At 35.4% G+C, this 21,880-nt stretch overlaps 2 protein-coding genes across 3 annotated transcripts; both read left to right on the top strand.

The window, feature by feature from the left end:
- The first annotated feature begins 232 nt into the window (after nt 1–232).
- LOC105186877 (uncharacterized) lies at nt 233–9,583 on the top strand. 2 transcript variants are annotated; one of them, XM_025301823.1, is made up of 5 exons: nt 233–336; nt 532–619; nt 1,232–1,278; nt 3,308–3,428; nt 9,308–9,583. In XM_025301823.1, exons 1-5 carry the CDS (start codon nt 292–294, stop codon nt 9,385–9,387), a joined length of 381 nt encoding a protein of 126 aa, XP_025157608.1. In that variant the 5' UTR covers nt 233–291; the 3' UTR covers nt 9,388–9,583. The 2 variants fall into 2 exon arrangements, with proteins under 2 accessions (XP_025157608.1, XP_025157607.1); XM_025301822.1 differs by lacking the exon at nt 9,308–9,583 and adding an exon at nt 3,499–3,712.
- A 4,678-nt stretch (nt 9,584–14,261) lies between these two features.
- On the top strand, nt 14,262–17,779 carry LOC112589262 (uncharacterized). The gene is made up of 5 exons (XM_025301829.1): nt 14,262–14,365; nt 14,561–14,648; nt 15,261–15,307; nt 17,337–17,457; nt 17,528–17,779. The coding sequence occupies exons 1-5, from the start codon at nt 14,321–14,323 to the stop codon at nt 17,617–17,619; spliced, it is 393 nt and encodes a 130-aa protein (XP_025157614.1). The 5' UTR covers nt 14,262–14,320; the 3' UTR covers nt 17,620–17,779.
- Nucleotides 17,780–21,880: the final 4,101 nt, after the last annotated feature.

Below are 21,880 nucleotides of genomic sequence, written 5' to 3'. Positions count from 1 at the left end.
AAACCAAAATAAATCAAGAGCGGATTTATGACAAGAGAATATTTGTTTCAAAACGCAAAGCACGTGTTTAATCTTTTTCTGCCATCCCATTGTTTTCGCAAAGCCTACGCTATTTTTTAGTAACATAAATTAGGTCAAGTAAATAACATGTTATCTAACATGTTATCTTGGTGTGTTAATCAAATTCTTCATAAATACGCAGCTACAGCTTTGATGCCACTCAGTGCGCAATAAAAAGCCTCTCGTACCACAGATTTTTGTACCATTTTGTGTACACTCGAGGAATTCAGAATGAAGACTTTGCTGATTACTGTAGTTGTGTTGGCGGCTATCATTGTAAGTATGAGGGAATATTTCAAATAAATAATAATAAATGATAATGAATATAAAATCGAACAAGACGATGGTGTTGCTTCTTGTGAATGCAAACATCAGGACAAGTTATAAGTTGATCGATATCGTGATGGTATTCAATTGTTAAAACAATACGAAATAGTTTTCTACATACTTGACCGTCATTATGTATATCAGGCGATGGCTTACGGTTTTGACGCAAACATGGCGCGAAAATTCCATGAAGACTTTTTGAAGTGCAACAAGCAACTGGGCAAGTCGCCACGTGAGTATTAAAATTAATCATATTAAGAAATTAATATTATGAAAAATAAATTACCTCTTTATGATGAATTTATATCATAATTTAATTATTTTAGAATAACCAAAATTGTGTCCAGATATTCGATTTTTTCATCACGATTTTCGAAAATTCGACTTTTTTATTATATTATAATGCACTTGTATCACTGAACCAGTTAGAACGTTCTGTTTGATTTGAAAAATTTTCTATGTAATCGGTTCTATCGTTTTACGATAGAAAAATATATGAATGGATAGATAATAACATATAATGTGACAATTAATATAACTGACCCATTAGCCACTGAGCTTCAAGATTAAGCTTTTAATTATAACATGTAACTAAATAAAGAGAGAGCATTAAAATGACTAGATTCAACACAGTAAATGTTAATTTATAAAACTAAACGGGTATTTTGACAAACCTGATAAATTATTGATTTGCAATTTTTTGGACAATGTATTCGTGTTTTACATAATTTGCATTTGCTTAAGGATAGCACGATGACAATTTAATTCGTCTTATTTTAAATAAAGAAACTATTTTAAAAATCTAGCAATTGCATTAGTACATCTGTTAATTTTTGCTTTACAGCTGAGATTAATATTAACACGAGCATATGCGTGTCAGCTATGTACGGGGTACGTATGTCTATATTTGAAGTATATACGAGTATATATTTATATTTGAAACATATACGTATGTATATGCAATACATATATACATACATTTTTATATATATGTACATACATACATTTATATAAATATATATATATATATATATATATATATATATGAATCTAGCGATAGATATATTGAATTTTTGAATAAGTATATTGAATTTTTAAACCCTGATCCTTGACCTCCTGTCGCTGCGTACAATAATTGTCATATAATTGTAGATTAGGCCATTTTAGACAAAACAATTACTATTTTGTAAATAAGTACGCAAATTTTCAAGTTATAAATTAAAAGAGCCTCTAGATGTGGTCATTTTCAATTATTAATAACTTAATAACTATTGCAATTTTTGTAAATTACTACTTGACTTTTTTTCTCAGTTTCATCTTATTAATCTTCACAACTTTCGTTTCCAAAATATCCCGGACATCCTGTATGTAGAAAATATTTTGAATTTAAATAATTGAACTTTTTCTACATTTTATATTTAGGTTGTTTTAGGAGAATAATATTTCAAAATATACAGAACATGAGTTGGAATTTCTAGAAAAAATTATTTTATCAGACACATACACACACGCATTAATTTTATGATTTTATTGATTTTGATTTTTGTTAATTTTGTAATTATTTAGACACCATTTTTAGTATTAGGTCAATCGGAAAGTTCCGTCTGTTATCTTGCAAAATGTATGGCTTTATTTAAAAAACAAAATGAAAAAGTACATCAATCAATGTATTGTCCATCGTTAGCGATGACTTTTTCCCATCTTTCGGTCAGCGAATTCCGCGGCGAAAGAATGATCCATCCTTCGGAGGCTATCCAGTCAGAGATCCATTTTTCGACGTTTCCATAAGTATTGAAGCATTTTTCAGCAAGTGCGTGTGCCAGCGACCGAAATAAGTGATAGTCGGAAGGGGCACAGTCTGGTCAATAAGCCGCATGGGTTACCCCATGTAACACTTCTCAGCGAAGTGCTTTTAACGTTTTTTTTGACAAATTTTGTGACGTATGGCCGAGCGTTGTCATGAAGCAAAATCACTTTATGCTGTTTCGTTTCATATTCTCGTCGTTTTTCGTGCAATGCTCGGCTCAAACGGATCATTTGTTCTCTGTAGAGATCCCCTGTGACTGTTTGACCACTTTTCAACAGCTCATGGTACAGCACACCCTTCCGATCCCACCAAATATAGAGCATTGCTTTCTTCCATGGATATTCCGCTTTGGCGTCGATGTTGAGGGTTGGCCGGGGTCGCAAATAGTTTTTCGACGTTTGGGATTATCAAAATAAATCCATTTTTCATCTCCAGTGATGATACGATGTGAAAACCCCTTTCTTTATAGCCTAGCGAGCAGAATTTCGCAGATGTTTTTTCACCTTTCAATGTCTCTTGGCTTCAGTTCATATGGGACCACTTTCCTTCCTTGTAAACCTTTTCTAAGACTCTCGAACGATCGGAAATGACAGATTGAGCACAATTTAATATTTCTGAAAGTCGCTTTTGCGTTTGACATGGGTGTTCGTCCATCAATGCTTGCAATTCTTCGTCTTCGAATACTCTTGGCCGTCTAGAACGCTTTTTGTCCTTTACATCAAAATCACCAATTTTAAAGCGTCGAAACCATTCTCTGCATGTTTTATCAGAAGGAGCATTATCACTATAAACTTCTACAAGCATTCGATGAGCTTCAACTGCAGTTTTCCTCCAAATGAAGCAAAAGATTAACACTTGGCGCAAATGACGCTTATTTGGCTCAAATTTCGATATTTTCGATGCAGTGAAGAATAATGTTATTGATGCAAACGTATACTTTTATGTACTGAGTGTTATTGACAGATGTCAAAACAAACTATTAAGCTTCGTTTAGACATTACAGGTTGACGACAGTACTAGCTATAGCTACTTGTCGCTAAACGGACGGAACTTTCCGCTTTACCTAATAATTATAACATTTGATGTAATGTATTATTAAATCATCTGTTTCAGCTGCTTAACGAGAAAGGCGAGAGCATAAAGGAGGCAGTTTTACAAGCACTTGTGGACTTAATTTCAGACGACGACAAAAGAAAATTGGCGAAAATAATCTATCTCAAGTGTTATGATGACGGTAATTTATATTTTATTAATACCCTCGGAAATATAATTGTCATAATTGCTCAATGTTCTATCAATTGCAGTAACTAAAAGTGGAGCCACTGGTAACGAACACGCTCGGGAAATTGCCAGTTGCTGTTTTCCAATTATGTATCTCCTTGACGAAGTCGAATAAACCGAAGTGGAATAAAGCGTAAACCGGATCCTTTTTCAAGTTGACCGTATAAAATTCTGTTGATTCACAGAATCATCTCTAATTACTTCAATGATGCATTGTAAATGAACAAAAGCTAATTGGTGGGAGTAAAATTGTCGAAATAAATGAAGTTTAAAATAGACAAAAAGGAGTCCCATAATACCTTTTTCGTTCTTCCTATTCGATTTTTAATCCTTCAATTGTCGCGATCGACCGAGATGTGTTCTCTTTCGCGACGGACCCGCGATATCCTGAACGTTGCGACACCCGTCTTCTACAGCGATCTCTATTGTAATCGATCATTTCGCACGTAGCCGAGTTTTTCTCGCTTGCGTTTTTTTTTCCGGTCACCGGCCCGCGAAAACCGTGGAAGGATATGCGAACATGCGCGAGCGTTACGAAAGGCGGTGCGCAGGCTCTCGTTGTTGCGGCAGTGCGGACGTCATTGCGTGCTCGTTCAAGCCTCAAGAAGAATTTACCGGCGATAATTATGAGTCACATGCGAGAGAGACTCGCGCGACTCGCCGACTCTCTGATGCGGGGGACGAGAGGAAGAGGGGATTTTTTAACGATAGAACATGTCAACCGCTAATAGTCACCCTGGTACCAGGATAGAACAACGTGTAGTTGCATGTGAACGAGCATGTGATCAAGCAACTGAGTGAAATTTTCAGTGGCATTCAGAATGGGTATTTATCTGAAAGAGAAAGATATATTACTTGGTGACTGCGAGGATATGGTACCCCGCCGTTAGATCTATGAAACAAGTAGCTGCTTATTTAACAATACTTATCCAGATTCATACACCGATTTCGAAGTCTAACAGTCCAGACGGCCAAGACGATTTGATGAAGACAAGATCCGTCAATGGATCACATTAAACGCACTGGCAGATCAAAATTAAGCGCCAAACTTGGATAAGAATTTCAAAAGTGATGCAAACATTTGTCGAAAGTCCTCATTCTAGTTTGAGGAAGGCCAGCACAGACGCATGAGATTAGTATAATGTCCATTCATCGGTATTCTTAGTGAAAGAGAAATAGCATCTTTGAAAATTAGCATCACTCAGGAACTATATTGGAAGATGATTTTGTCGAAGAAATGAATTCTGCCGACGAAAATGATGTGTCCATACGAATCATAATAATGAACTTTTCCGACATATAATTTTTTTCGACGAAGCTTCTTTTTCAATTGAATGGAGCAATAAATCGGCAACAAATTGCCTATATTGGGGTGATGAAAATCCTCAACTGGATGTTATGATAATCCGCAACAGTATCCCCAAAAACTTAACGTTTGGGCAGGTTTTTTGGCGGAATCGTGGTATTGTGGACCATTCTCCATTAATGGAATTTTGAATGCGGCGATCATCAGGAGCTATTGCAACTAAAGTCATACCGCTTTTGAAATATGTTTGATGGGAACATTAGAAATATTTGGTTCCAACAAAGATGGTGCAGGAGGACCATGAAAGAAGGAGGGCGCGTGGTAACCCAGATGGCAGCGGGATGATCACGTCCTAGACCCTGCGTGCCTTATTTCGTTCCCGAAGAGTGAAAAATATCGGGTGCGCGGTAGTCGCTAAGACCGGGGAAATCGAACCCGGCCCTTTTTGCTTGTCGGGCGATTGCTCTTAGTCCACCGAGCTACTTGATCTCTACGCTTACGACATTCTCTCTCCCTAGATAACCGCTAAGACCCCCACACTATAAAAGTAGCAAGTACGCTATTTTTGATAATAACTTTTTTCAAATCGGTGGATAGGGAAGACGTGGTCCAAATAGAAGTGGCTTTAGATCACAGATCTTCCTCCCTGCGGATTATTTCTTTGGGATATCTAAAACAATGTATAAGAAACAAAACATGCAAAACCATTGCGGACCTTGGGGAACCGTAATAATACACAAAATCGATCTTATCTTGGCAGGGATGCGGAGAAATGTTTTAAAATAATTTTTATTTACAGCTAGGCGATTGTCAAGCAGCAGATTGAAAGTCACATTTTGGACACTTATCAACCAAACCACACACATATGTACCACACGCACGCACACACATCACGCACACATACAGCAGAGAGGTCTTGGAGTCATTAAATACGTACGGGAGTGCCGAAACTGGGTGGTGTCCCTTATCTCTGCTGTGACACAAAAGGTATAATCCGATCGTGCAACTCTCCAACGGTAATAGCTTGGCTATGGCCCGTTGGTATTGTAAACTTTTCAAAGCCCCATAACTCGGAAATACTCAATAAAACATAACTTAATGTATAGTATTTTGGAAAAGCTGCTCGAGATAGTTAAGAAAAAGATGAGCTACAAGAATATGCCATAAAAAATTGGGGTTCCATTAAAAAAGAAACATAGTTTGAACTCCTAAAATAACCTTGGAATGTTCACGTCAAGGTCAATTCCAATGACATCATCTTATAAATCCCCCCTCGAACCAAATAAATTTTTTGTCTGAAACATTTCCCTTTTTAAAATGCCAATAGTTTATGAAATATCGACCGTTAAACATACTTTTGGGTAACATCTGTATGTACTGAAGTGTTCCTACATTTCTATATATATACTGTATTTGGAATTACTGTATGAAAAAAATTTATGAACTTTCATTTATCTACACTTTGATATAACATGAGTCGCGGGTTAAAACTTTCAGAACATTACTCTTAGCAGGAACAACATTACAGAACTTTGATTGATATGTGAAAATTATTGATATCTGGGAGATGTCCCCCTATTTTTCTTGCATAATTACCAAAATATTTTTTTGGGACTTAAAGGAAACAGATGGAGTTTCAGTCATAATACGATGAATATTATTTCATGTACAGAAATGTATAGCATTGTGCTCATTCCTTAAATAATGTCACACTGTCGGAAAATTACATTCTATATATGAAATTTCTCCTGTTAATTAATTTTTAATAAACAATGATCGACGGCTAAAACTTTTGATTGTGTCACTTCAGGAGGGTGGTCCTTGATAATATATATAAAGACAGATCATCGATGTGGGTCTTCCTAAAACCAGGGGTTTTACCACAAATCTGTAAATACGTTAATGCATCCCTGTTCTTTTTAAATTAATGTTTTGAATTGTTTTTGTCATAATTGACATTGAAACAAACTTACATTCGATGGACGGGATGACTTGTTCCCGATACTTGTATTTTTTGACTGGTTTAACAGAATATGGCTCCGTAAGATACACTTTAACAATGTATTTATTGTGATTTCCAACAAAATGACTTTTATTTTTGGATTGGATATTTGAAAGTTTCCAAAATTCCTGGCAAAGTGAAAATCTAAAGAATCGACGGGACGCTATTCATAGAATATGTTGAACTGGATAAAATCTCATTATCCATTCAAAGCAAAGTCTGATAAAACAGATGAAATGTCAAACTAAACCCAAAATAAATCAAGAAGCGGATATTTATGCCAAGAGAATATTTGGTTTCAAAAACGCAAAAGACCGTGTTTAATCTTTTTCTCGCGCATCCCATTGTTTTCGCCAAAAGCACCGCTATTTTTTTATACATAAATTAGGTTCAAGTAAAATACATGTTATCTAACATGTTATCTTGGTGTGTTACAAATTCTTCAAAATGACGCAGTACAGCTTTGGATGCCACATCAGTCGCAATAAAAGCCTCTCGTATCCAAAGATTTTTGTACATTTGTGTACACTCGAGAATTCAGATATGAAGACTTTGCTGATTACTGTTAGTTGTGTTGGGCGGCTATCAAATGGTAAGTATGAGGGAATATTTCAAATAAATATAGAATAAACTGATAATGAATATAAAATGCGAACAAAGGACGATGGTGGTTGCTTCTTGTGAATGCAAACATCAGGACAAAGTTATCAAATTCTTGATCGATATCCGTGTGATGGTTAATTCAATTGTAAAACAATACGAAAATAGTTTTCGTAAATACTTGACCGTCATTATGGTATAATAGGCGATGCTTACGGTTTTTGACGCAACATGGCGCGAAAATCTCCATGAAGCACTTTTTGAAGTGCAACAAGCAACACTGGGCAATCGGCCACGTGAAGTATTAAATTAATCATTATTAGAAATAATATTATGAAAAATAATTACCTCTTTATGATGATTGTATATTCATAAATTTAATTTATTTTAGCAATAACCCAAAATTGGTGTCCAGATATTCGATTTTTCATGCACGAATTTTCGGGAAAATTCGACTTTTTTATTATACTATAATGCACTGTGTATCACTGAGACCAGTTAGAACGTTACTGTTTGATTTGAAAATTTCCTATGTAATCGGGTTCTATCGTTTTCCGATCAGAAAATATGATGAATGGAAATAGATAATAAATATAATGTGACAATTAATATAACGACCCATTAGCTCCACTGGAGCTTCTAAGATTAAGCTTTTAATTAAACATGTAACTAAATAAAGGAGAGAGCATTAAAATGACTAGAATTCAAGCACAGTAAATGTAATTTATAAAAACTAAACGGGTATTTTGAACAAAACCTGACTAAATTATTGATTTGCAATTTTTTGGAACAATGTATTTCGTGTTTTACAATAATTTGCATTTGCCTTAAGGATAGCACGTATGAACAATTTAATTCGTCTTAATGTTAAATAAAAGAAACTATATTTTAAAAACTAGCAATTGCATTAAGTACATCTGTAATTTTTGGCTTTACAGCTGAGATTAATATTAAACAGAGCATATGCGTGTCCAGCTATGTCACGGGGTACGTATGGCCTATATTTGAAGTATATACGGAGTATATATTTATATTTGAAACATATACGTATGTATATGCAATACAATATACATACCATTGTTTATATATATGTACATACAACACATTTATATAAATATATATATATATATATAAGTATATATATATATATGAATAACTAGCACGATAGATATATTGAATTTTTGACATAAGTATATTGAATTTTTAAACCCTGATCCTTGACCTCCTGTCGCTGCGTACAATAATTGTCAATATTAATTGTACGATTAGGCCCTACCTTAGACAAAACAATTACTATTTGGTAAATAAAGTACCAAATTTCAAGTATAAATTAAAAGCAGCCTCTAGATCGTGGTCATTTCAATTATTAATACTTAATAACTATTGCAAGTTTTGGTAAATTACATACTTGACTTTTTTTCTCAGTTTCATCTTATTACATCTTCACAACTTTCGTGTTTCCAAAATTCCCGGACATCCTGTTATGTAGATTCTGAATTTAAATAATTGAACTATCTCTACATTTTATATTGGCTTATTTTAGGAGAATAATATTCAAAATACACAGAACATAAGTAGGAAATTTCTAAGGAAAGTTATTTTATCAGACCACACACACGCATTAATTTTATGATTTTATCAATTTTGATTTTGTTAATTTTGTAATTATTTAGACACCATTTTTAGTAATTATAACATTTGACGTAACGTTTATTAAATCATCTATTTCAGCTGCTTAACGAGAAAGGCGAGAGCATAAAGGAGGCAGCTTTCCAATCATTTGTGGACTTAATATCAGACGCCGACACAAGAAAATTGGCCGAAAATAATCTATCTCAAGTGTTATGATGACGGTAATTTTATATTTTATTAATACCCTCAGAAATATAATTGTCATAATTGCTCAATGTTCTTTCAATTGCAGTAACCAAAAGTGGAGCCACTGGTCACGAACACGGACAGAAAAATTACCAGTTGCGCTTTTCCAATTATATATCTCTTTGACGAAGTCGAATAAACCGAAGTGGAATAAAGCGTAAACCGGATCCTTTTTCAAGTTGACCGTATAAAATTCTGTTGATTCACAGAATCATCTCTAGTTACTTCAATGATGCATTGTAAATGAACAACAGCTAATTGGTGGGAAGGGAAAAATTGTCGAAATAAACGAAGTCAAAATAGACAAAAACGGAGTCTCATAATACCTTTTTCGTTCTTCCGATTCGATTTTTAATCCTTGAATTCTCGCGATCGACCGAGATGCGTTCTCTCTCGCGACGGACCCGCGATATCCTGAACGTTAGATGTCCTTCCTAAGAAAAGCAAATGCTTGAAATCGTAGCAACTTTAAAATTCTTAACAAATATAGTAACAGATATACTAACAGATATATTAACTTAACAGAAATTATATTGAATGTAGTAACACACATTCGATAGATCCCTTCAAAAGAGACAGCATTCTCTCGAAAAACTTTTTTATTATTTCAAATATTAATCGAGCTAAGTTGAAGAAACAAAATTTGGTAAATCTTGTGTTTAAGGCACCCACCTCTGATGACCTTGTCTGTTGGATATTTTATCAAGGAGACCCTTCTGAGTCACAATCAAAAGTTTTAGCCGTTGCTCATTGTTTATTAAAGAGTTATTAAAAAAAAAAGTTGTACGAACGTAATGTAATTTTTCGAAACAGTTTAATAAGAAGGAGATAATTTTTCATCATCAGATATTCATTGAAGGAGCATGTAATATATACATACGTGTTATATACGTAGTGTACTGCTTTGATTTCTTATATTCCTTTGTAAGGTGTTCTTACTTCGTAAGCTGATTACAATTTTAGTCAGTATGACACAGCTCTGCTATGTGGTAAAATCGTTCTCGCTTTTGCTTTAGAAACGAAATCATTTATACAGTTAATATGCATTTACATGAGTTTCTAAATATAACACATGATTTCAATGTGGAATTTTATAGATAGTGCTCATTTTCTTTAGACACAATATACATTAAACAATGTTAAACAATACATATAAACGGGAGAAGGGCTTTACCTTTCTCCCGCACCCCCTCAAACAAATCCTAACCTAACCTAACTTATTGCACCTTTATATATTTTTGAACATTGTTGGACAAGTTTTCTTAAGACCTATCATCTAACCCAATTTAACTTATTATATCTGCATATAATTAGGCGTTGTTGGTTTTAAGGAAATCTTTTCATATAAGGATGGGACATATAAGGGAAGGACAATAAATTAAGTTAGGTTAGGATTTATTCAGGGAGCGGGTAAAAGGGAAGGGGCGAAGCCCGTCTCTCGCTTATACAGGGTGTAACAAAAGTCTAGAAACGGTCGAATATTTCATAAACTATGCATTTTAGAAAGAAATGTTTCAGACAAAAATTATTTGGTTCGAGGGGGATATAAGATGGGGTCATTGGATTGACCTTGAGTGAACGTTCCAAGGTTATACGGAGTTCAACTTTGTTCTTTTCAATGGAACCCCCTATTTTTCATGTCATATTCTTGTAGCTCATCTCTTCCAACCATATCGAGAGCTTTCCGAAACACTATACATAAGTTTTATTGAGTATTTTCCCAGTTATGAGGTTTGAAAATTACAATATCGCCGATATTAGCCAAGGTGTACCGCGTGGAGGTTGAACAATCGGATTTACACCTTTTGTATGTGTGTGTATGTGTGTGTATGTTTGTCACAGCAGAGATAAGAAGCTACTTATTCAAAAGATCTAACGTGGTTACCATATCCTCGCATCATTCGCAGTAATTCTTTCTGAAAATGATCGACAGAAGATTCAACGAATGTGCACCGTAGACTAGGAGAAAATTCAAATACCGAGGTTATTATATTTTTCATAGTTCTTTTCCAATGAATATCTTTCTACTTTAATCGTTCTGATTTGACCTGTAATCGAACGTTTTTCTACCCTGGATACGTTCAGCTCTTCGTATTACGACACACTATCAAGCAACTGAGTGAAATTTCAGTGGCATTCAGAATGGTATTATCTGAAAGAGAAAGAATTATTTTACTGGTGATGCGAGGATATGGTACCCGCGTTAGATCCTATGAACAAGTAGCTGCTTTATTTAACAATACTTATCCAGATCATACACCGATTTCGAAGTCTACAGTCCAGAAAACGGCCAGACGATTTGATGAAACAAGATCCGTCAAGGATCGACAACGCACTGGCAGATCAAAATTAGCGACAAACTTGGATAAGAATTTCAAAGTGATGCAAACATTTGTCGAAAGTCCTCATTCTAGTTTGAGGAAGGCAGCACAGACGCATGAGATTAGTATAATGTCCATTCATCGTATTTTAGTGAAAGAGAAATAGCATCCTTTGAAAATTAGCATCACTCAGGAACTATTGGAAGATGATTTTGATCGAAGAAATGAATTCTGCGACGAAATGATGTGTCCATACGATGATAATAATAACTTTTCCGATCATATAATTTTTTTCGACGAAGCTTCTTTTCAATTGAATGGAGCAATAAATCGGCACAATTGCCTATATTGGGGTGATGAAAATCCTCACTGGATGTATGATATCCGCACACAGTATCCCCAAAAACTTAACGTTTGGGCGGGTTTTTGCGAACGTGGTATTGTTGGACCATTCTCCATTAATGGGAATTTGAATGCGGCGATCTATCAGGAGCTATTGCAAAATAAAGTCATACCCGCTTTTGAAAATATGTTTGATGGGAACATAGAAAATATTTGGTTCCAACAAGATGGTGCAGGAGGACCATGAAAGAAGGAGGGCGCGATGGTACCCAGATGGCAGCGGGATGTTCACGTCCTAGACCTGCGTCTTATTTCGTTCCGAAGAGTGAAAAATATCGGGTGCGCGGTAGTCGCTAAGACCGGGGAATCGAACCCGGCCCTTTTGCTTGTCGGGCGATTGCTCTAGTCCACCGAGCTACTTGACTCTCTACGCTTACGACATTCTCCTCTCCCTAGATAACGCTAAGACCCCACACTATAAAGTAGCAGTACGCTAATTTTTGGATAATACTTTTTCAAATCGGTGGATAGGAAGACGTGGTCAAATAGAGTGGCCTGTTAGATCACCAGATCTTCCTCCTGTCGATTATTTCTTTGGGGATATCTTAAAAACAATGTATAAGAAACAAAACATGCCAACCTTGCGGACCTTGGGAAACGTATAATACACCAAATCGATCTTATCTTGGCAGGGATGGGACGAAATGTTTTAAATAATTTTTATCTACAGCTAGGCGATTGTCAAGCAGCAGATTGAAGTCAATTTGGACACTTATTCAACCAAACCACACACATATGTACACACGCACGCACACACATACGCACACATACAGCAGAGAGGGTTTGGAGTCATTAAATACTACGGGAGTGACGAACTGTGGTGTCCTTATCTCTGCTGTGACACAAAAGGTATAAATCCGATCGTGCAACCTCCACACGGTATACCTTGGCTAATGCCGTTGGTATTGTAACTTTCAAGCCCCATAACTCGGAAAATACTCAATAAAACATAACTTATGTATAGTATTTTGGAAAGCTCTCGAGATAGTTAGAAAAGATGAGCTACAAGAATATGCCATAAAAAATTGGGGGTTCCATTAAAAAGAACATAGTTGAACTCCGTATAACCTTGGAATGTTCACTCAAGGTCAATCCAATGACATCATCTTATATCCCCCCTCGAACCAAATAATTTTTGTCTGAAACATTTCTTTTTAAAATGCATAGTTTATGAAATATTCGACCGTTACCATACTTTTGGTACATCCTGTATGTACTGTTTCCTACATTTCTATATATACACTGTATTTGGATTAACTGTATGAAAAAATTTATGAAATTTCATTTATTCCTAACTTTGATATAAACAATGAGCGCGGGTTAAAACTTTCAGAACATTACTCATTACAGAACAACATTACAGAACTTTGATGATATGTGAAAATTATTGATATCGGGAGATGGTCCCTATTTCTGCATAATTACCAAAATATTTTTTGGGACTAAAAGGAACAGATGGAGTTTCAGGTCAATAATACGATGAATATATTCATGTACAGAACATGTATAGCATGTGCTCATTCCTTAAATATGTACACACTGTCGGAAAATTACATTCTATATATGAAATTTCTTCTGTTAATTAATTTTTAATAAACAATGATCGACGGCTAAAACCTTTTGATTGTCACTCAGGAGGGTGTCCTTGATAATATATATAACAGACAAGATCATCGGATGTGGGTCTCCTAAACAGGGGTTTTACCCAAAATCTTTAAATACGTTAATGCATCCCTGTTCTTTAAATTAAATGTTTGAATTGTTTTTCATTGACATTGAAACAAACTTACATTCGATGACGGATGTTGTCCGATACTTGTATTTTTTGACGTTGTTAACAGAAATGGCTCCGTAAGATACACTTAACATTGTATTTATTTGTTTCCAACAAAATGACTTTTATTTTTGATGGATATTGAAAGTTCCAAAATTCCTGCAAAGTTGAAATCTAATAGAATCACGGACGCTATTCCATAGAATAGTGAACTGGATAAATATCTCATTATCATTCAAGCAAGTCTGATATAAACAATGAAATGTAAACTAAACCAAAATAAATCAAGAGCGGATTTATGACAAGAGAATATTTGTTTCAAAACGCAAAGCACGTGTTTAATCTTTTTCTGCCATCCCATTGTTTTCGCAAAGCCTACGCTATTTTTTAGTAACATAAATTAGGTCAAGTAAATAACATGTTATCTAACATGTTATCTTGGTGTGTTAATCAAATTCTTCATAAATACGCAGCTACAGCTTTGATGCCACTCAGTGCGCAATAAAAAGCCTCTCGTACCACAGATTTTTGTACCATTTTGTGTACACTCGAGGAATTCAGAATGAAGACTTTGCTGATTACTGTAGTTGTGTTGGCGGCTATCATTGTAAGTATGAGGGAATATTTCAAATAAATAATAATAAATGATAATGAATATAAAATCGAACAAGACGATGGTGTTGCTTCTTGTGAATGCAAACATCAGGACAAGTTATAAGTTGATCGATATCGTGATGGTATTCAATTGTTAAAACAATACGAAATAGTTTTCTACATACTTGACCGTCATTATGTATATCAGGCGATGGCTTACGGTTTTGACGCAAACATGGCGCGAAAATTCCATGAAGACTTTTTGAAGTGCAACAAGCAACTGGGCAAGTCGCCACGTGAGTATTAAAATTAATCATATTAAGAAATTAATATTATGAAAAATAAATTACCTCTTTATGATGAATTTATATCATAATTTAATTATTTTAGAATAACCAAAATTGTGTCCAGATATTCGATTTTTTCATCACGATTTTCGAAAATTCGACTTTTTTATTATATTATAATGCACTTGTATCACTGAACCAGTTAGAACGTTCTGTTTGATTTGAAAAATTTTCTATGTAATCGGTTCTATCGTTTTACGATAGAAAAATATATGAATGGATAGATAATAACATATAATGTGACAATTAATATAACTGACCCATTAGCCACTGAGCTTCAAGATTAAGCTTTTAATTATAACATGTAACTAAATAAAGAGAGAGCATTAAAATGACTAGATTCAACACAGTAAATGTTAATTTATAAAACTAAACGGGTATTTTGACAAACCTGATAAATTATTGATTTGCAATTTTTTGGACAATGTATTCGTGTTTTACATAATTTGCATTTGCTTAAGGATAGCACGATGACAATTTAATTCGTCTTATTTTAAATAAAGAAACTATTTTAAAAATCTAGCAATTGCATTAGTACATCTGTTAATTTTTGCTTTACAGCTGAGATTAATATTAACACGAGCATATGCGTGTCAGCTATGTACGGGGTACGTATGTCTATATTTGAAGTATATACGAGTATATATTTATATTTGAAACATATACGTATGTATATGCAATACATATATACATACATTTTTATATATATGTACATACATACATTTATATAAATATATATATATATATATATATATATATATATGAATCTAGCGATAGATATATTGAATTTTTGAATAAGTATATTGAATTTTTAAACCCTGATCCTTGACCTCCTGTCGCTGCGTACAATAATTGTCATATAATTGTAGATTAGGCCATTTTAGACAAAACAATTACTATTTTGTAAATAAGTACGCAAATTTTCAAGTTATAAATTAAAAGAGCCTCTAGATGTGGTCATTTTCAATTATTAATAACTTAATAACTATTGCAATTTTTGTAAATTACTACTTGACTTTTTTTCTCAGTTTCATCTTATTAATCTTCACAACTTTCGTTTCCAAAATATCCCGGACATCCTGTATGTAGAAAATATTTTGAATTTAAATAATTGAACTTTTTCTACATTTTATATTTAGGTTGTTTTAGGAGAATAATATTTCAAAATATACAGAACATGAGTTGGAATTTCTAGAAAAAATTATTTTATCAGACACATACACACACGCATTAATTTTATGATTTTATTGATTTTGATTTTTGTTAATTTTGTAATTATTTAGACACCATTTTTAGTATTAGGTCAATCGGAAAGTTCCGTCTGTTATCTTGCAAAATGTATGGCTTTATTTAAAAAACAAAATGAAAAAGTACATCAATCAATGTATTGTCCATCGTTAGCGATGACTTTTTCCCATCTTTCGGTCAGCGAATTCCGCGGCGAAAGAATGATCCATCCTTCGGAGGCTATCCAGTCAGAGATCCATTTTTCGACGTTTCCATAAGTATTGAAGCATTTTTCAGCAAGTGCGTGTGCCAGCGACCGAAATAAGTGATAGTCGGAAGGGGCACAGTCTGGTCAATAAGCCGCATGGGTTACCCCATGTAACACTTCTCAGCGAAGTGCTTTTAACGTTTTTTTTGACAAATTTTGTGACGTATGGCCGAGCGTTGTCATGAAGCAAAATCACTTTATGCTGTTTCGTTTCATATTCTCGTCGTTTTTCGTGCAATGCTCGGCTCAAACGGATCATTTGTTCTCTGTAGAGATCCCCTGTGACTGTTTGACCACTTTTCAACAGCTCATGGTACAGCACACCCTTCCGATCCCACCAAATATAGAGCATTGCTTTCTTTCCATGGATATTCCGCTTTGGCGTCGATGTTGAGGGTTGGCCGGGGTCGCAAATAGTTTTTCGACGTTTGGGATTATCAAAATAAATCCATTTTTCATCTCCAGTGATGATACGATGTGAAAACCCCTTTCTTTATAGCCTAGCGAGCAGAATTTCGCAGATGTTTTTTCACCTTTCAATGTCTCTTGGCTTCAGTTCATATGGGACCACTTTCCTTCCTTGTAAACCTTTTCTAAGACTCTCGAACGATCGGAAATGACAGATTGAGCACAATTTAATATTTCTGAAAGTCGCTTTTGCGTTTGACATGGGTGTTCGTCCATCAATGCTTGCAATTCTTCGTCTTCGAATACTCTTGGCCGTCTAGAACGCTTTTTGTCCTTTACATCAAAATCACCAATTTTAAAGCGTCGAAACCATTCTCTGCATGTTTTATCAGAAGGAGCATTATCACTATAAACTTCTACAAGCATTCGATGAGCTTCAACTGCAGTTTTCCTCCAAATGAAGCAAAAGATTAACACTTGGCGCAAATGACGCTTATTTGGCTCAAATTTCGATATTTTCGATGCAGTGAAGAATAATGTTATTGATGCAAACGTATATTTTATGTACTGAGTGTTATTGACAGATGTCAAAACAAACTATTAAGCTTCGTTTAGACATTACAGGTTGACGACAGTACTAGCTATAGCTACTTGTCGCTAAACGGACGGAACTTTCCGCTTTACCTAATAATTATAACATTTGATGTAATGTATTATTAAATCATCTGTTTCAGCTGCTTAACGAGAAAGGCGAGAGCATAAAGGAGGCAGTTTTACAAGCACTTGTGGACTTAATTTCAGACGACGACAAAAGAAAATTGGCGAAAATAATCTATCTCAAGTGTTATGATGACGGTAATTTATATTTTATTAATACCCTCGGAAATATAATTGTCATAATTGCTCAATGTTCTATCAATTGCAGTAACTAAAAGTGGAGCCACTGGTAACGAACACGCTCGGGAAATTGCCAGTTGCTGTTTTCCAATTATGTATCTCCTTGACGAAGTCGAATAAACCGAAGTGGAATAAAGCGTAAACCGGATCCTTTTTCAAGTTGACCGTATAAAATTCTGTTGATTCACAGAATCATCTCTAATTACTTCAATGATGCATTGTAAATGAACAAAAGCTAATTGGTGGGGAGGTAAAATTGTCGAAATAAATGAAGTTAAAATAGACAAAAAAGGAGTCCCATAATACCTTTTTCGTTCTTCCTATTCGATTTTTAATCCTTCAATTGTCGCGATCGACCGAGATGTGTTCTCTTTCGCGACGGACCCGCGATATCCTGAACGTTGCGACACCCGTCTTCTACAGCGATCTCTATTGTAATCGATCATTTCGCACGTAGCCGAGTTTTTCTCGCTTGCGTTTTTTTTTCCGGTCACCGGCCCGCGAAAACCGTGGAAGGATATGCGAACATGCGCGAGCGTTACGAAAGGCGGTGCGCAGGCTCTCGTTGTTGCGGCAGTGCGGACGTCATTGCGTGCTCGTTCAAGCCTCAAGAAGAATTTACCGGCGATAATTATGAGTCACACGCGAGAGAGACTCGCGCGACTCGCCGACTCTCTGATGCGGGGGACGAGAGGAAGAGGGGATTTTTTAACGATAGAACATGTCAACCGCTAATAGTCACCCTGGTACCAGGATAGAACAACGTGTAGTTGCATGTGAACGAGCCTGTGAATGTGCGATGACGAATGCACCGAGCTGCGCTCGCTGAGCGGTTGGATAAGCAGTCGGGTAACTCTGTGAGCGCATAGCCAGAGAAAGAGAAAGAGAGTAAGAGAGAGAGAGAGGGAGAGAGATTTTAACGGGAGATAGAGAGAACACGGAATAGATTTATTTGCAGTTTAGGATTCGATTTGCAATGGAATGTAAACGACGAACTGATAATCAGTAACGATACGCAATGTATTCTAGAATTTCCGCGCGCATGCAGGACGTCGGATGGAGAAAAACGAATCGGTCGATTTAGTGAATTCCTTTTTATAACTTGTTTAGCAAATTTTATTTTTATTCTTAAGCAAGCTCTTCTTCATTTGCTCGTGCAACGAGGAGATTTTGTTCGGGGACAATTGCCCATCGGCTAACAGAATAAATTCTTGCCTGCGGCGTAATTAATTGCTTATTATGATGAAAGCAGGTAGAACGTTTATTAAACATTATTAAATTATTTATATTAATTTATTACAATATCGTATTAAATTAATAAAACGTTGTTTAATTAATACACCAAATTTGTGCTTGTGACAAAGTAGCAAAAATATTAACTACTTTAACAAGTACATTTCTCGTTAAAAATCATCAATTATATTTTCTATCAGTTTTGATAAAATTTTGATAAATTTCCAATTATTTTAGTGTAAAAGTTAATATAAAAATAAAAATGATAAGATATATTTTTATGAGATGAAAAATGTAAAAAGAGTAATCTTTGCGGCATTAAAAAATTTGCCGTGCTGTAATAATGCAAATTTTATTGGATATCACTAATTTTATAATCATTAGTTTTACTCTGAGAATCCGAGGGTATAAAAGTTATTCTGAGAACTTTAAGATGTGATTGCTGAAACTAGAAACTTGTCTGTGCATTCAAGCTAGATTTGTTAAATTAGCATAGTTCTTAGTCTTTCCTCCTTAGTCGAAACAACAAATCCTTCTTTTGACTGGCGAGAATCTTGCAATTATCAATTTGTAGTTATCATTGTTTTGCGCTGTCGATTCGTTTTCTCGCAGTGCGTTACCCCGTGACGCCTAGACGACGTCGCTATTGGCATTACTACTAGAGTTACAGAAATAGTTTTCAAGTTCCTTCATCTAGAGTTCTGTTATCCTCGGTGGTCATCAAACCGCATGCTACCGACGTGCTTCCGTCTCATTCACGTCGCGAAAGGACGTTGGTTGGCACGAAGATTTTTCCATTGCACCGCGGAAGCATATAAGAACCTCGCAGGACACGCGGAAGTGTGTTGCGCTCCCGGCACCAGGAAAAGAAGGACGAATTTCTCGCGGTCGATCGTGGTGCGGTGGTTTGCCTAAGCCGACAAACTTCTGCACTCTCTCAAAATCCAGCTGTCTATGAATATTCATTTTTACATAGGAAATAAATTAAGAAAATTGACGGTTATTTTTCCAAGGCTAAACGTTGACATTTACGTAAGCGACATTGCGTGACTTACCTCGGGATCCTTGGGTGAATCCTCTCGATCATCCCGATTGCGGCTAATGAAACTTTTCACTAATTTGAACGGTAAACTGCACCTTAACGGAGATTTATATCAAGGTAATTGATCCGTGACGCAGAAAAGTTTATAAGTAATACAACACGAAGGAATCTGACGAGAATCTAAGTTAAATGTTTGGAAATATGATTTACAATATATAATTTTAACAATGTAGCGAGAGAATATCGATTAAATTTATATAATATTCAAAAATCCATGAAGGAACAATCGTTCCCTGCCTTTCTGATGTATTTGCAATTATCTCTTCTTCGGTGCAATCCTTTTCTAATTGCGCACGTGTAGATCGTATTTTCATTAATAAGCATAAAGTTTAGAAAATTTAAAAAATTTAGAAATTCTTTAAAAAATAGACTAACTATCTTAATGTGTTGGATAATAAGGAATCTCCGTGATGAAGGATAAAAAGGGAAAAAGAAATAAAACAATATCTCACAAGACGACAAAGACAAGAAAGGGAACGACAGAGAGGGAGAAAGAGAGAGAGAGAGAGAGAGAGAGAGAGAGAGAGAGAGAGAGAGAGAGAGAGAGAGAGAGAGAGAGGGAGAGAGGGAGAGAGAAATTCAAAGCACGCATAAAAAAATTATGATAAATCGTCGGTTGCAACGGACGGTCTCCTTTGCCAGTGTAACACGACGATCGACGTAAATTGATCGCGCTCGATCGGCCGCCACGGAGGACAATTACGCGATTGCTCCCGCAAGATCGGTTTCGTCCGTAAAATCCCTCTTAGGCACCGCTCTCTGTGACTCTCACTTTCTGAGTCCGTCCCCTCGGTGAAAACTGCAACTGTGCCGCACTTATATCAAGATCCGCATTACGTAAGCGATGCAGGATCACGCCTGCAGTCGAGCGTCGCTCGTTTGTTAATGCGCGTTTGTGCGTGCGTACGTGCGTGAGTGCGTGCGCGTGCGCGCGCGTCGTTACGAAAATAATGCATCGTCTTTCTGCGCCTTTTTCGCTCGCATTTACTGTTTTATCCGCAAGGAGAAAAATCGTACCGCTAAGTAACGGCCGCGAAAGTGAAACTTCGATAATCGAAACACCGTAAACGAGAGTTATTTGCTTACCGCTCTTGGCAATTTATTTTCACGATCGAGCATGTGTTTGTTTGCATCGCATAAATATGTAAGACATTTATGTGATGGGCACACGTACACACGTAACATAAGTACGTAGGAGTATAAATATTGGAGTGATCTGTTATTGTAGAAAAAATATAAGTTCGTTGTAATAATTTATAATTTTAATAAGTGTATAATTTTATATATATGTATAAAATTTAATTATAATTAAAATTTTATGAATATGAAATTGTAACTATAATTATAAAAAATTAAACTTGTTATAATAAATTTATTATAATTATTTGATATTTTTCAATTATCACAGATTTATCCAGAATCTTCTGAAAATAGATCTTTTTAACGATAATTATATCACAAGTTAACAGGAAAAGAAACAGAAAGATGCAGAGCTTCGATCGATGCAATATACTTAAAATATTTTATTTATGTTTTTTGTAAAATTCTTCGCCCCAACTGAATGTATTTAACGCGGCATTTGCAAATAGAAGCTCAAACGACAAGCAAACGGTTGATTATCTCACCGTTTCTTCATTTCTCTTTATTAATAAGCCTCAGCGCATTACGATTTCACCGACAGTGACATTATTTTTCCCATCTAAAAAAAGATCGCGAGCCGAAAGTCGAGCGTAGCCCATGTGCGTGCGATTCCACGAGGAAGATAAGCCGGTCGCAACCACACCCTGACTGGAGTCCTTGCGAGGAATGCGCGAAGCCGTTGCAAGTTACATCATTGCGATTGCACAGGCAAACGTGTGTTGCACTTTGCACGCGAAGAAAGACTGAAGAATACTGAAACCCGCATTGAGAGGAAAATGAGAGAAACGGTGATGACAAGATGCGATTGCATTCTTAATTTGATATTTAGAAAAAAATGATGATTGCAACGATTATTATTTGCGTACATTTATCACATGTAAATTTATTTAAATTTTACGATCGCAA

This window comes from Harpegnathos saltator, unplaced genomic scaffold (genome assembly GCF_003227715.2).
Source record: "Harpegnathos saltator strain DR-91 unplaced genomic scaffold, Hsal_v8.6 scaffold45, whole genome shotgun sequence".
NCBI classification, from domain to species: Eukaryota; Metazoa; Arthropoda; class Insecta; order Hymenoptera; family Formicidae; genus Harpegnathos; species Harpegnathos saltator.
Note: the sequence above shows the minus strand (reverse complement) of the source record. Positions and strands in the feature narration are given on the sequence as shown.